Consider the following 15,951-nt stretch of genomic DNA (forward strand, 5'->3'; position numbering starts at 1 on the left):
CTCTTGTTACAGTCAGAAGCAGGTATACTATCAGCTGTTATTGTGAACTATTCAAAAACTCCCTCTCTGGTTTTAAGCAGAAATCAATGTCTCCTGCTGGTGTGTTCCCTGGAAATTTTTTTCAAAAGTAGCATCAAAACTCAATTTTGATCATATATTTTTTTCTTCTATACATATTTATAAATTAAAATTAAAAAAAAATGACAAGCAGCTCATTTCCATTTCTCAGCATTAAAAAAAAAACAACAGTATAATTGATTATATTATTATATTATAAAATTATTTTTTATTAATTACATACATTACACAAAAATTGCTACAACTCTTTCCTCTAAGAAAAGACAAAAAAGACAAAAATATTTGTATTTGCAAACCTAGAGCTCTGAAACTTAAGCAAATCTCCAGGGACGACTACATATTATGAGATCTGAGAGCAAACACTAAGCGTGGCATGACTCAGAAGAGAAGCGATGAAACTGCACATTCCTTAGTGAACTTGTGACTTATATGAATAGAAGAAAGTCAGTAATCAAACAGCAGCCTCCTGTCTTGGCATTTGTAATTAAGTGTCTTCATTAGCATATAAGATGCTTTTATAATATATGTCTGTTAAAAGGCCTGTGTTAAGCTTCCTACTTTGATGGGATAAAAAAGTTTTGCAAACTGGAAAACTGGATTCTGTACATTTCTCCTGGGCACAGTTCAGAGTAATTTTTGATGTATTTATGTTCATCTTTCAGACAGCAGGCAAGCTGCTTATTCCTGGAAACCCCCCAGAGAGCCTGCAACTTTCAATCACTGCTAGAAATTTTTCATATTCTTTAGATAGGGTACCCTTTTGAGGAACTCCTCTTTCTATGGTCTCACAACAGCAGATGAAAGCCAACAATTATACCTCCTTGTTACAATCATGACTTTATTTTTTGCTGTAAGGCCTCTCAATTTTAAAAACATGACTTTTCCTGAATTTATTTGATTTATTTATTTATTTTATATTTCCAAGTTTGTTGTCTCCAGATTTGTAAAAGGACATGGCTGAAAGGCTGAAGAACAAGCCAAGCTTTAAACACTGAGCCAGTTTTGGCCCCAGTCCTACAATGCATTCTACTTTCCTGAGGCCAATCTCACTTTATTTATTGGACTTCACAAAGGACTTCAATTTGTCCATGAAGAACAACATTAAATATATACAGCAATTTTGTATATACACTGGGTTTAGGATGAACTTGCAGATGGATGAGAATTTATATCTTTCAGCTTCCAGTTTTCATTAAAATATGGTCCCATTAATTCAGAGAAAATGAGTAGGCAAATAATTTTATTGAGTGTGATTATATGTGATGCTAAAGTGCAGAACATTAGTAAATATCTTTGATAAATTGACATAGATTAATATAACAACTGGAATATTATGCACTGGGGAAGTGTGATGGAAAAATAGATGTAAAATTTGTAGTTACATTTTAGTAAATGGTTTGTTTTTCTGCATACTCTGAGTTTTCAAAACCAGAAAGATTTAAGTCCTTCTTCTCATATTCAATGATATCCTAAATTCAAGCCTGATCATATAAATAAATGGTCATTATAAATTATATGGAACTGATCCTACATTCAAAATTCAGAAGCCAATGCAAAATGTACTACAGGTCCAAGAACATTTCTGATCTCATTGTGGAAGATACATTAACATGAATACTTCAAATTAAATAACATAAACATACATTTTCAAAATCCAGTTTTAAATTACAAATTTATCTAAAGCTGCAAGCCAATTTCAAGCTCTCTTTTGCTGTACAGACTTCCAGTTCAGCTTTACAGATTTACAGATCCTCACTGCTCACACAAACAGAACAACTTTCAGTCTCCATTTCCTTGACCTACTTGGACTGCCTCCTGTAATTGCAAGGTAAAGGCTGCTGGTAAGGGCTTATCAGTTCACATAAGCGTGCTGCTAAGTAGGACTGTGCGGACATGCTGTCAGACAAGATCCCATCCTTCACAGCCAGATCTATGCAACAGGCTGATGGCATGACAGCACTTGGAGTGACTGCTGGAGTGCTCACGCACGCCTGTCACTGCCTCTGCCTCTTTCTCTGTTGACAATGAAAATTCATCTCCTTCTGACTTTGGGCTCCTCAGTATTGCTGACCCTTTACCAGGTAGCGTACAGACCATCCTAGATTTGAAACAAGAATTGGCTGAAGAGTTTACCGTCAAGCACTAGGGTTTTGTGACCCCTACCTAGGCCCTCTTCAAGGTCAGATGCCTTAGGTATCCTAGGGGAAGCCCTGAGCACTCAGGTCTTTGTGGTGCACACCACCATGCCCTCTTGCTCCCTGCTTCGCTGGCCCACTGCAGTTCCCAGAGATGTTCAGTGTCCTTAGCTTCTTCTCAAGTACCTGGGCCAACTCCTGGGGCTGGAACAGAGGAGCCCCCTTGTGGCACTCTTGCATTATTTTCACCTCGCTGGTCCTGCTCCTGGGCTGGAGGCCTCCGTTGCCTTGAGGCTTTCACCACAGTTTCTCCGTGACAAGATCAAGAGCAGAGTGTATACCCAAAACATCTTCTCTAGAGCAAGTTTTGTTCCTCTGGCTTTTCAGTGGGCTGGGACATGCTCATCCCCAAACAACAGTTTTTATGTGCACATAGAGCTGCTCAGATCATCCCTCTTAAGGGGCATAACCACTATATCTTGGTTTCTGGGAGCCTGCTGAAAGAAACAAATTTCAGCAACCTCCTAGTCCTCAGCTTACAGAAGTCAAGCACTGGCCAAAGATATCTGTGTACTTTTATGAGTAGGCTGGTCAGAGCCCACATTTCCTACTGGGCAAAGAATCTCTCCACTTTGTGACTTTTTTCTGATGTTTCCTGAGATGTTCCCCAGGGTTTGTTATTCATCTTACTCTCCTTGTGGCTAGATAAGTATTCATCTCAGGGTAACTGATTGTTCTCTGTGCTCAAGAGCTCTGCACAGGGGGCTTGAAACAAAGCAGAGTGTAGGACAGTCTAGCTCCCAATGAATAGAAGAGTCTTTCTCAGCAATTCTACAAAGCTCCAGCAGATGGTTTTGAATCCCAGACTAGCCAACCCCTCTAAACAGCTCATCAAAATCACCCCTGAGATCCTCATATCATCTATGTTTTTAACAAAGGTTTTAAGAAGTATTGAGCTCTGAATCAATCTCTGGGTGATACCACTAGCATCTGGTCACCTGATGAACTCTGTACCACTGTAACAACACTCACAACCCAGCAGTACAGCCTTTTTTTGCAAACACATCCCAGTCTACCCTCTAGTCCATATATCTCTCTCCAATTTGGCTAGGAAGATGTTATTGGAGACTATGTTGAAGCCCTTCCTAATGCCAAGGTAAACAATATCCACAGCTCTCCTCTCATCCTCAGAGCCAATTGAGCATTTATCTCATCACAGAAGGAAATTCAAGTGGTAAACTTGATTTGCCCCTGGTAAATCCACAAAGACTCTTCTCGTCATTCAAGTACTTGGAAGTGGTTTCCATGGAAACTTGTTCCATAATCTTCCTGTGGTCTGAGATTAGGTTGAGTGACCTGGAGTCCTTCTTGGCCTTGAACATGACTGTGCCATTTGCCTTTCTCCAGCCATCAAGCATGCCCCTTCCCCTGAAAACTAGCTCTGGACTTCTTCCATTCTCTCTCATAGCCCCTCTTCTCCCAGTCTCTTGTACTCAAAGAATTTCACACTCTCTACACTTATTTTGGCCATGTTGTTCAACATAATCCTTTCTACCATGTTTTGCATCTGTACAGCTCTTGGCTGTTCTTCTCACACTCCTATATTGTAGGTCTTAGGTAGAGGAGAAAAAAATCTTCTTGCTCAGCTCCAGTTTACACATTCTTGGAGTGAGACTTAGGGAGGCAGAGAGAGTTGACAATGAGCCTTTGTTTTCCCTGAAGCAACTGTGAGATTCAGGTCTCCTAGAGAACTTCCTGTCCTTTACCATCTACATTCTCCCTTGCCCTTCCTTATAAGCATGATTGGGAACTAGAAAGAGGAGACCAGGAGTGTACAAGAAAAGCAGAGAGTACATGCCCTCATTTGAATACCCTTGCCTTCCTTCCTAGAAAAGCAGGAGAATGAAGACAAGAAAATAATCTTGAGAAGTGAAAGACACAGAAAGCTCCATGTGCTACCCTGAAAATAAGAATCCTGACTGGTAAATCTGGTACAGCTTTCTGAAAGCAATTTGTATGCCCAGGATTCAGCTAAGAATGAATTAGAAGGTACAGGATATCAAAAGACTCTTACTTTTAAAGCAGGAATAAACTAGACATTTCTAATGTAGGGAGCTTTCCTTTTCTGAAAAGGATTGTTTCCAAATAGGCTTGCTCTCAAGAACTGAACTGGGGTCCTGGGGTGAGCAGTTCAGACACTTTTCATATAATCTTAGGACAAGTCTATGAGAAGGAAACAGTATGCGCTGTTGTTTCTGTGAGCATCAGCATCTTTGTGAGATGACCTTAGCACCTACAACCAACAAGCTGAGATCCTGGCAGAAGATCATCTGGCATAATGACTGCATTCAAAAACAGGCAGATCAAAATGTTTCATTGATCCATGCAGAACAGGCAAGAAAACACAGGCTTTGAGTAGTAAATATGTTTGATTTTTCATGTTAGTCATCCACCTGAAAATCAACTTCACTGAGTCAAGCACTTTGAAATCCTTCTCTTTAGACATCAAAAGCAGTAACTGGTTTATTTCTATTTGCCTATCCTACAGTAAAGGCGATGCATGCAGTAAGTGCATTGTTGCCTTAAGGAAACAAACCAAAGCTGGGTTTTATGTACACATTCTCAGTGTGCAAGGGAAAGCTTCTACAGAAATCAGAGACCTCATAAAGCAGAGGCCATTGACTGATTAACCTGTAATAACTCTGACCTTTGGACTGCAACTCACTTTTCCCTGGCCAAGACAACTCTCATTTTTTTTCCTGTTGCAGAATATATCTGAGAAAAAGCAATGACAAATCATTAGAGCCCTAAGCCCTTCCAAATTTTCTCCCTAATTAATTCAGGAGACGCAGAGGCAATAACATACATGTCTTTGTAAAAATATCTAAAGCATCTACATAGACAAAATGAAGATCATTCTCCACAATAGTCGTGTTCTCATTTTCACAGTGCTAGCAGTTAAAATGTGACTTTAAATACAATTTAATTTGATTGGTATAATCTTCAGCAACATCCACAAGACATGGATGAGATATGATCATCCCTGCTAAATACTGAGGGTAATCTCCAACTGCTGTAATCTGTGATGATAGCTTCACAGATTTTTAAAGACGTAACAGCCAACAACTCTACAGAAGGACTTGTAAGAAGTCATTTGACACATGTAATGCTTTTCATACTACGTCCTCCTCTAAGGAGAACAAGAAGAAGAATGCAAAAATTAAATATATACATATATAATATATATATATATTATATATATATATATATATACTATCTAAAAGGTTCACTGGAGGTTGATGGGATGTATAGAACCACAAGTCTTAAATGATATTGGATATTATGGAAGACAAACAGCTTATTTTTGGAAGCCTTCACAGAACAACAGTACCTGCAGAATTCTGAATCTCAGGTATGTTAGTAACAGCCATGGGCTCCATGCAAAGCATGACAGTGAGATCCCAATCATGTTGACAGAGTCTGTGTTTTAAATGGAAAATCCACTGTAGCCAATACATGTGAAAAGATTTCTTCTGCATTTTAGCAATGTAAGACACTCATTGTAGACTAGGTTCAGTATGAAGCAAATGCCAACTGAAAGGAAGCAGACTGGTGTATACAGAGCCTTTAGAGTCATCATGGAGCATTAATTCAACAACTTGGGCCATCCTCCTTAGGAAGCAGTAAATGTTATTGCCTGTGCAGCACTTCTAAGACTACTTTCCTCCATTTCTGTGTCAGGCAATCCTCTGACACAGCAGCTATCTACTGAATAGATGCAGGTTGATGAGATACTGTGGCCAAATGGCCAATCATAAAGACGTGCTCTTCAGTGCACTGGCAAGAGCTGTGGTGGCAATGATTTTCACCAGTTGTCTTTGTAGTTCATGGAACTTTGTACTCTGATCATGTCATGCTGATTTCCTGTAGGGCATGCTTTATGCTGTTATCAGAGTGCTTGCTCCACTTTTAACAGCTTCTCTTCTGCCATGGTGACTCTTTCTAGTTCTCTCTTGCAATAGAAGATAAGTTGGAAGAAGTTACACAGTCACTCAAAATTTATTTAGATAAACTATGGTTTAGTTGGCTTTCCTACAGATAATCTGTCATGTTTTCCATATGCCTGCAACTTGCTGTTTATAACCCACTGAGCAATTTTTGTTGTGAGAATCAGTGGACAGCTGAGGAAAAAAATAGGTCAGCACTAGAAGGTAAGCTGCTGCCAACTCAGAGTTACAGCCTTCAGAGGCTGGAGCTGAGATTTATACCAGAAACAGTGGGTGCTATTTCACATTTGGTTTTAAATTGGAAATGTTTAGCTAAGAAAAAACTGAAAAGCATTATCTTTTGCTGCTTGGATTTTCAATATCTCAATTTTCAGAATAGCCCTAAGGATGTAACGGAGCCTTTTCTGTGAAGTTATTTTAAAACTGGAGAGAAGATGGAAAGAAAAGTTATAGTGCAAATATTGGATGGTTTTAATTTCTCTATATTCATTTTGTATTTTCTTAAGAGAAATGTATTAAGACAATGTATTTTCTAAGCATTTAAACATAAAAAACTTAGGTGCTTTACAAAAATAGGACCACATTCAACATAATCTTGTCTTCTTTCCACTCCTCCCGCTCATTCTAAATATGTCTTTCCTTTTACCATGATCTTCAGCGATTTGGGATTGAGTCTATTCCTCTCTTGGTTTTCCACCTATAAAATTTCCTTATTTCCTCTGTTATTCACACCATAACTTATTTGTAGCAACGTGTTTATTTGTTTTTTGTTTGTTTTTTTAGCATGTTTATTCAGAGCCTGTTGGCACTAATTTCTGACCTTGATCACAGTCAGAAGCAAATAACAATCTCCTAACATTGTCTTCTGTACTGAACCCATGCTGAAACATTGGAAAAGAACAAGTTTGGGGGAATAATTCTCTCTAATTGTTGAGTAGGTGGTATAAATTTAATGCTCAATAGGTGATTTAAATGGTTGGATAGATAGATGGGAATAAAATCCCTGGCAGCATATAGCTACTCATTTCAGAGGTTTTCATCTGACTTTTAGAAGTCTGTTGTGACAGACTGAAACTTGGCCAACTGCATAAATTAATTATGGGGAGTTATGTGCATTCATTTTGCCTTGGTCTTTTGAACGGGATATTTTAGGGACTTTGATATGACATTTCTTCTATATTTATTGCAGTTGAGCAACAACAGTGGTAGTAAACTTGGAAGACAAGGAGTGGGAGTTAGAGTGTACCTGGAAACGAGACCTTATGTTGTAGTGTTTGTTTGTATCGATGGTTATGGTTCTGACACATTGGACACACTGTATTTTCTGCAGTCTTACATTGGCACTTTTTTAATACGCCAAGCTAATCTGTCAAGATGAACAATAAATGTAAGTGTTTAAGTTTTAAGTGGGTATCTTGTCACCCTGCTGTGTTCATGAAGATCCGAGCGTGACATGTAACCTATACATGCTTCAGCGCAGCACTTTGCTGTAGTTATACCACTACTGCAGAGCCACAGAAAGCTTTCCCATTTTCCTCAACATTATCGCCTGCGCCATCCATCCCATCAGCAACTCTGGTGCTTGATAAAGGTCATCTGGAGGCACAGTCGCTTTCCACCTCAGCACCGCCGTATCACCGCCCCACACCCCGAGGCACCACGGCCGTCACACCGCCCTCCCAGCAGGGGGCGCCGTCGCGGCGGGCGGCGCTCTATCCCCGACGCGCGGCGCCGCCCCGCCCAACCTCTGTCACGTCACCCGCTCGGCCGGCGCTGCGTCAGCCAGCCAAGATGGAGTCCGCCGAGGAAGGTACGGCGCTCGCTGCGTGTTCTTCGCTTCCCCCCGGTTCTCCCGGCCCGGCGGGGCTCTGCCCGCGCTGCCTCCACAGGGCGTCGGGGCGGCGTGGGGAGCCGCGTTAGCGCGTCACTCGGCGGCGTCGGGGCGGGCCGGGGCGCGCTCCCTTACATAACCGCGGGCGCTGTGAGCCGGGCGCTGCCCGGTGGGGGATGGGCGGGCGGTGCTGCGGTAACGGCGCGGCTCAGTTCGGTGCGTTACGAGGACAACGTTAGCGATGTTCTCTGAGCTGATCGGGCCGGTTCTCCCCGTGCCGGTCGTTGGTAAATCCGTCGTGGTGGTTTTAATCCAAAACTCACAGCTGATGATTAGTGACAGGCTGCTAGGAGCGGTAGCCTTTGATCCTGTGTGCTTTTAGAGGACCTGATCTGCTGATCGGGGAGAATGGGAGGAGAGAAAGAGGGTTGTTAAATATCCTCCAGGGCACCTGAGTGCTTTACTCTTGGGCTTTACACTTGTGGTGTTTTTATTTGTATTTTCTTGTTCACTTACATTATATACTATATGTAGTGCCTTCCGTGTTAATGTTACCCTTGAAAACTTAAAAATAACAGCACTGGACTATACACTCTCAGTCCATAAATGCTACTGGAGTGTGACAGCTTTTCTGCAGTTTCAAACTTCGCTCCCCCCGCTGTTAGAGTTTCACAGAACTTGCCAAGACACCACAGACATCTCTGAAGGTTAGAAAGCCTTAAATACCTGCAGCTGAGCTGGCTGCATGACTGCCTTCAAGAGGAGGAGGACTGTGCTCTCCCTTTTGCTGCACAGAGCAGCAAACTTGTGCAGTAGATTTCAGGTGGGCCTCTGCAAGTGTTGGTAACCTAGTGGTGGTATTTGTGGCAGTTGTGCTTCTGGTAGAATTGATGATTGACAGAGTTAATAAGTGAAGCAGAAAGAAACCCTTGTGTCTTTCCAGTTAAATCAGTTTCTTGCTAACTAATCTGAACTTCATTTTTAGACAGTGCAGTGGTGAATGTTTTTGTTGGAGATGTGATGGGCAGAGAAGCTTTCCATGGAGGAAACAAAGAGCTGTATTACCCAGGACTGTTATTTCCAAAATGCATGTATGAACAGGATGCAGAGTGTGTATGCAAGTAAAAAACAGCATCTACTACATGCTGGAATGCTCTCTGTATTTGATATTATACATAAGCTGCATGTTGACCCTCTGCAGGATTTGTTGCTTTGAAGTTATATGCTGCTAAACAGGACAGATTGTTGTTTCTCACGTGTTTATTTGATATGTGTAAAACAAGGGAGATTATCTATAAATTACCATGTCCTTTGGAAAACTAAATATAATGCTTAACTTCTTTCAATAAGCTAACAGAAGAATGAAATTATTTTCATAGTAAAGAATTCATTGGTTTTCAGTAAAGAGAATTCTGCTTTTCCCAACGACTTTAAGAATTGGGTGAACAATCTGTTGTGAAAGCCAAGTTTGAACCAAGGATGAACGTTGTTTTTGACTTGAAGTAGCGTATTTTCAATATTCTTACATCACTGATGGTTTTATACTGAGATGGGGGATTCAGGTTAGATGTGAGGAGGAAGTTTTTCACCCAGAGGGTGGTGATGCATTGGAGCAGGTTGCCCAGAGAGGTTGTGGATGCCCCATCCCTGGAGGCATTCAAGGCAAGGCTGGATGGGGCTCTATGCAGCCTACTTTTAGTGGTTGGCAACCACTGGTTGATCGTTGAGGTCCTTTTCAACCCAGGCCATTCTGTGATTCTATGATTCATTGATATAAGTTAGTATTTTCCTTTGGTATGCATCAGTTACTCCTTAAGCTTTGCTGGGTGGTTATTGATGGAGAAATGTTTACTGAAAGAGAAAATCCTAAATTTGAGTCTTCTGTAAAAGTGGAAGTGTTATGTTTGTTTCTGTAATGCAAGTGCAAATGCAAGGGTTGAAAGAAGGAATAAAGAGAAGATATCACAGATTTATAAATAAATAAATGAAATAGTTGATATGTGCTTAAATACTCTGGACAGTGAAAGGGTATTAGAACACACAGCTTGTCCCTTGGATGACTGCAAAACATCTTGAGGTCTTTAGTTGTAAGAAAATGTCAATAACAGGGAATAAAGAAGCTTCAAGACTCCTATGAAATAAGAAATAGAAAATGTCTTTCGTGTTGTGACCAGACTGCAGGCTGTTAAAGGGTTGGCCTTACTCAGCTTTGGTAGCAAAGTTACAAAATACCTCTTAGTGTTCATTATGTTTTTGGTGTTTTGGTGTTGTTTTGTGTTTTTTTTCTTTTCATCAAGAGCACAAAGGAACATGCATGTTTGGTTCAAGAGTAGTGACTGTCTTAAGGACGTGTTAGTAACTGCTAAATCTCTTCTTCTCAGTCTCTCTTTAACTTAGTGGAAACTCAGTTATTCCATTTCAAAGTTTACATTTGCTTTCAGGGAGATTGTGCATTACAAACTCTGCGTTACTTTAGAGATTGTTATTATGCTCTGCATACTGCTTTGGTATGTAGTATGTAATAAAGAGAAAGGTGTTAGGTTTTTTTTTTTTTCCTGACAAGATAATCAAGGAGATAATATATATATTTTTTTTTTTAATATTTTCTAGTGGTCCCTAAAGTCCTTGTGTTTTCCACCATGTGAAATCTGTCATAAGGCTTTTACCAGTTGAAGTTATTTTGGCTTTGTTTTTGCTACGTTGCAAAGTTCCTGTAGAGTATAATTAGTTTTGTAAATGTATTACACTTCTGCTGGAAGAAGTCACACGTTATCTTGTTCAGCAGATATATGCAGAGTCTGTCGATCTGAAGGAACTCCTGAGAAACCCCTGTATCATCCATGTGTGTGTACTGGCAGTATTAAATTTATTCATCAGGAATGGTAAGTTCTGAGAGCTCATTTGTTCATTTTTCTTTATGAACATATTTCTAAAAGCAGTACTTCATATGTCTTCATGTTAACAAGTTGAAAATAAAGAATAGAATAGTAAATTGTCACAACTAATTTAGCAATAACATGTGAAAAGGAAGTACTGGTGGATACATTTGTTTGAGAGTACAGTTCTCCTCACACGTCTGCCTTAAGAGAACTAGAAGCAGAAAAATCAGTATATGTGGGTTTTTTTTCTGCCTTATTATTGTGAATGAAGAAGAGTGCTTAAGCTCACACTAAAATGAACAAAGTGTACTGAGATTTTTTTAGGTGATGTTCAGGCTGGGACATACTGAAATGAAAGCTATAATTCTGGTCTGTAATACACTCTCCTTTTGTTTGTATTTTAATAGTCATTCTTTCACAGATAGAGTGGCTGTAAATCTTGAAATGTTTTTGAGGATTGGTGCTCCCAGTAATTGTCCATGTGATGGTATAGGCTTTCAGCTGTTAACCCTTTTCAGTGCAGTATGTACTTTATGTACTTTCTCTGTGTCATTGGAGATACATCATTGTTACTCAGTCGGCTTTTTTATTCACTTTTTGAAACTTTGTGGCCTGAGTACACTTAAACATGTTAGTTTGTCCTCCTTGATAGTGAATGTTCAGCTTTGTTCAAAACAGATAACTGATTTCTTCTTTGTAGTGGAGAGGAGCTGGAAAAGATATAATAGCATGTCTTAATGTGATCACTTTTTGTTTCAGCTTAGTTCAGTGGCTTAAACACAGCAGAAAAGAATACTGTGAATTATGTAAGCACAGATTTGCTTTCACACCAAGTAAGTATGTTTCACTGCTCCTATTTTTTCAGACTTTCTTTTTATTTTAGTATTTGTGAAGTGATGCTTTATTATTGAGCATGCTAGATCCAAACTTGTTTATTTTAATTTCTGAATTTTTGCTTGAATTAGTTCTTTATCATTGCAGTTGTGTGAATTCTTTAAATAATGGATAATATGGTGCTTTCATAACCTTATGTGAGCTGTAATAGAAATATCTTTCATACCTGTTCTGACTTCCTCAGTCCTGTGCTGTTACTGTTAACGCTAGTTTGTGTGGCTTTTTTTCCTTAAGCTTTATTGACTGAGTGTTTGGATCTGTGAATGTTAAGGTGAAATTTGAATTTGAAACACAGCTTTCAGTGACCTTTGAACTGTCTTGTGACACAAACTGTCAGTTTTGGTTCAAACATTTGTGACAGTAATGCAAACAATTTTTCTAGTTGCATTTCAGTCAATATAGAGCAACTACCAGGTATTACATTGCCTGTTGTGTTAGATTCAGCTAAATAAGCTGTCATAAAAATGGTTGTATCTTCATATAGTTCTTAATTACACTTTGACTAATAGTAGAAATAAGTGAGGCCCTTTGGCTTGGTGGTGGCAGCCTAGGTTCCTTATTCAGTATTGCCGCACTACTGACTGTTGAACAGGTAATGTCTGTAGCTATGTATTTTTCTCACTGAACTTATTTATGTGATGCACCTGCCCTCTCTGTATTGAATCTCAGATTTTTCCATTTCTGTCAGTAATCAATGTGGCACATTAGGCAATAGTTGCAACTATCAGTATCAAAATGTCTGACCACTGCGAGGAGAATAGTGTATTTTGCATTCATCTCAGCAATGCTTTCAGGTTATTCTTTTTCAGTACTGCAGAGACCCCGTATAAAAAATGTAAAAGAGATGAGAAAGAAGACATTCTAGTTTTGTGGGGGGGGGGGGGAAAAAAAAAAAAGCCTGTTGTTTTTATTAAGATTTAGAAGAAAAATGATGAGAAGGTTCAAATGTTTGGCTGTTAATATCGATACTAGAAAATGTCTTTACTGCCATTATCAACAGAGGTGTTCCTGCAGTAGTTTTATCCTTGACTGACAGAGCTGTTACCTCACAGCTTGTAATGTAGCAGCACTTTATGGGCACGTGAGAAAATGAGGTTAAATTGCTGTGGTTTAGTAATGTTATAGCAGCCTTGAAATGGGCAGTTGGATAACCTCTTATCCTTCTCTGTCATGAACAGGCTGTTCCCCACACCTAGCACTATCAGTTGGTAATATTTTCTTTCTGGCTTCCCACATTGTGCAAATTATCGTAAATAATATATGTATGCTTTTTTTTTCTACCAGTCTGCACAGAGTGGTAGCACGTGTCAGTTAGCTGGCACAGATTTCTGCACTTCTGTCTACCCAGCATGTCTTGTTTCATCACTTCCTTCAGTTTCCCTCACACCCAAAATTCATGCAATTACACTTTCCTTAGTTTTTCATACTCCTCTGTATTTGAAAAACAATTCATACATGCAGTGTGGAAACTGGATATGCCTGTGGAAGCTGGGAAGGTCACACGTGCTAGAGAGAGAGAATGGCAAAGCAGAGGTGGAATTGATGTATATGCCAGTCATCCAAAATGAAGTCTGTCCTGGCCTATAACTGTGCCAGGTGTACTTAGCAGTTGATACACCATGTGCTGGAATAAACACATCTATGTAGTCTGTATCTGTGCTTCATCTGTCAGGCACTGAGTTGAGAAAACTTCATAGTGCTGTAATACCAACAGTTCCTCTTTTAGGTTAGCTTGATTTGCTTATTGAGGCTGTTGCTACCGTTCTGGAAGAAGTGTACCTTTGCTAGTGTAACGGAGTGTGCAGTGTTCATAAGATATTCCTAGTGCTGTTCTTTAGTGGCCTTTCAGAAACTGAAGGAAAGGAGACAGACTCTTGAGCAGCATCTGTGGTGATAGAACAAGGGGAAATGGTTTCAAGCTCAAAGAGGGTAGATTTATGTTAGATATAAGAAAAAAATCTTTTGCAGTGGGGGTGGTGAGGTGCTGGATGGTGGTGCCCAGTGATGTGGTTGATGCCCTGTCCCTGGAGACTTATGAGTTGAGACTGGATCAGGCCTTGGGCAACCTGATCTAGCTGTGATGTCCCTGTTGATCACAGGGGAGTTGGACTAGATGGCCTTCAGAGATCCCTTCCAACTCTCTGATTCTAGTGCATATATTCTTAAGCCCTTCTCTGTCTTTAAATTCAGTAACATCTTGTACTTCTTTAGCATGTGAACTATGTACTGGGCTATTTACTGGGTATAAGGAAGGAAGCAGAGAGTAGAAGGTTCAGCCTGTATCTTGGAAGGGATCTGAAGGAACTGATTTTTCATTTGAAAAATAGGATGGTTCTCTCAAGTGTTTAACCATGTAGGCAAATTACCTGATTATACAATCATGTTCTTAAGTAGCTTATGCAAGATCATTGCTTAGTAATTGTGTGTTGTTTGTAGTTGTACTTAGTTTGTTAAGCTCCAAACTTCTGGATCTTCAACTCTGTACAAAATGATCTGTAAGATGTCTTGTAATTATACTGAAGTGAGTGACCCATTTTCTTGGGCTCATTATTTACATTAAGATTTAATTGAAGGATAAAATGGGATAACTCTTTTACCTGGTTTCTTGAATGAACTTTAACACAGTAGCCTGTGTCTTAAACCTATCCAGAATATCTGGGTTGAAGAAACGTGAACTTTGAAATATGACATGGGTACAGAAATCAAGGTGTCTGCTGCCAGCTCCAGGGGACATAGTAAACATTCAGCTGAGATACATGGGAGTGTTAATTTCATATGTTTGGGATTTTTTTGGAGCTGTGGCTTGCTTAAGGAGGGATGGCATTTTTCTCATTCTGCATTCGTAGTCGCTCATAATTGTAGAACAGAGCTGCTTTCCTCTGCACATGATGTAGACTTTCAGGATCAGTGCACGAAGTAGATTAAAGAGGTATATAAATGACTAGCAAGTGTAATGATAGCTAGGGAGTCTGTGAGAACTGATGAAATGTGGAGATTCTGTGAAATTGGCTGAATGAAGTAAGGTGCTTTGGTTTCTCCCATACTGGGTGTGTGTCTGGTTAGGTTGTGGGCAAATAAATGGGCTGACTTGGATGGGAGAAGTGAGCTATGAAATAAGATACAGTTACATCATGACAGCTGTGGGGAAAAATAAGACTAATAAAACATTTGATCTGTGATAATAAATAGTATGGGGTTGGTTTTTTTTTTTTTTTTTTTTTTTTCTGCGGGGGGAGAGTGAGTGTATGCATGAATGGTGTTGCTTTTCTGTATGCAGTTCTGGTTCCCTCAGTGAAGTGAGATGATGTGTTATAGGAAGGGACTTGCAGGAACTGTAAAATCTGTAGGAATTATGTAAACTGGCCAATAAAAAAAAGCACTCAGGATATTTTATTCCTCCTCCCTAGAAGGTTCTCTGGAAGGTTAGTATTTTCAGGATGCTACTGGCCAGCAGCATAAAAAGCACTGATAACTTTGTTGTATTTCATATTAGTTCTTAATCTTATTTGTGACTTCCCTGAAACTGTTCATGTGCTTTCATCCACTTAGTGCCTCGTGGCAGAACTAGCCATAAGCAGGGGAGATGAACAAGCTCATAACATACTTAAACCTGCACAACCTTTTTGCATTCATTGGGAATAAGCCTTTGGGACAAAAGGAAATTTCTGGACAGTGACTTTGGTATCAGTTTCAAATTGTGGGTGATTCTTGGTGGAGGTGGGTTGGTACAGGGGTTTACTGCAGATGCGGGACGAGGAAGAGAAGAGAAACAAGAGAATTTCAGGGTTAGGAAGAGCCAGGTGTTCTCTCTGTATTGGTATTGTTTATTTTCTGTTGTGCACCTAGCATTTATAACCTCCTGGAGTAGAAGTGCTGCTGATGCTCCCTTCACTTTTTTTTTTTTAATGACACGAGTAATAAAAGTGAAGCCTCAACTTACATGGTTTTGTTAATATTTTTAATTGTTGTTATATCAACACAAGAGGTTGTGGGTTTTTTTTAATACCTGTATATACTTCATTGCTGAGGTACTGCTCTGATTGATTAGAGCTCCTTCCTGTACTTCCCATGTCATGGCTAATAACTCCTCCTATACTTCCTTGCAAGGAAAATAGTACTTGCAGGAT

The 15,951-nt window shown here is 39.7% G+C and overlaps 1 protein-coding gene across 3 annotated transcripts in view; it reads left to right on the forward strand.

Moving 5' to 3' along the window:
• Positions 1-7,979: 7,979 nt before the first annotated feature.
• Positions 7,980-15,951, forward strand: part of MARCHF6 (membrane associated ring-CH-type finger 6) — a 38,474-nt gene continuing 30,502 nt past the window's right edge. For 2 of the 3 annotated variants that reach the window (XM_065752052.1, XM_065752054.1), the window contains exons 1-3: positions 7,980-8,030; positions 10,834-10,933; positions 11,690-11,763. In XM_065752052.1, coding sequence (XP_065608124.1) covers positions 8,012-8,030; positions 10,834-10,933; positions 11,690-11,763 — 193 coding nt within the window. In that variant the 5' untranslated portion in view covers positions 7,980-8,011. The remainder of the gene's footprint in view (positions 8,031-10,833; positions 10,934-11,689; positions 11,764-15,951) is intronic. The other variant, XM_065752053.1, reaches the window with a different exon arrangement.

The sequence above is a fragment of the Cyrtonyx montezumae genome, unplaced genomic scaffold, assembly GCF_038088225.1.
Source record: "Cyrtonyx montezumae isolate F1298 unplaced genomic scaffold, pur_monq_1.0 scaffold_8, whole genome shotgun sequence".
Classification (NCBI taxonomy): domain Eukaryota; kingdom Metazoa; phylum Chordata; class Aves; order Galliformes; family Odontophoridae; genus Cyrtonyx; species Cyrtonyx montezumae.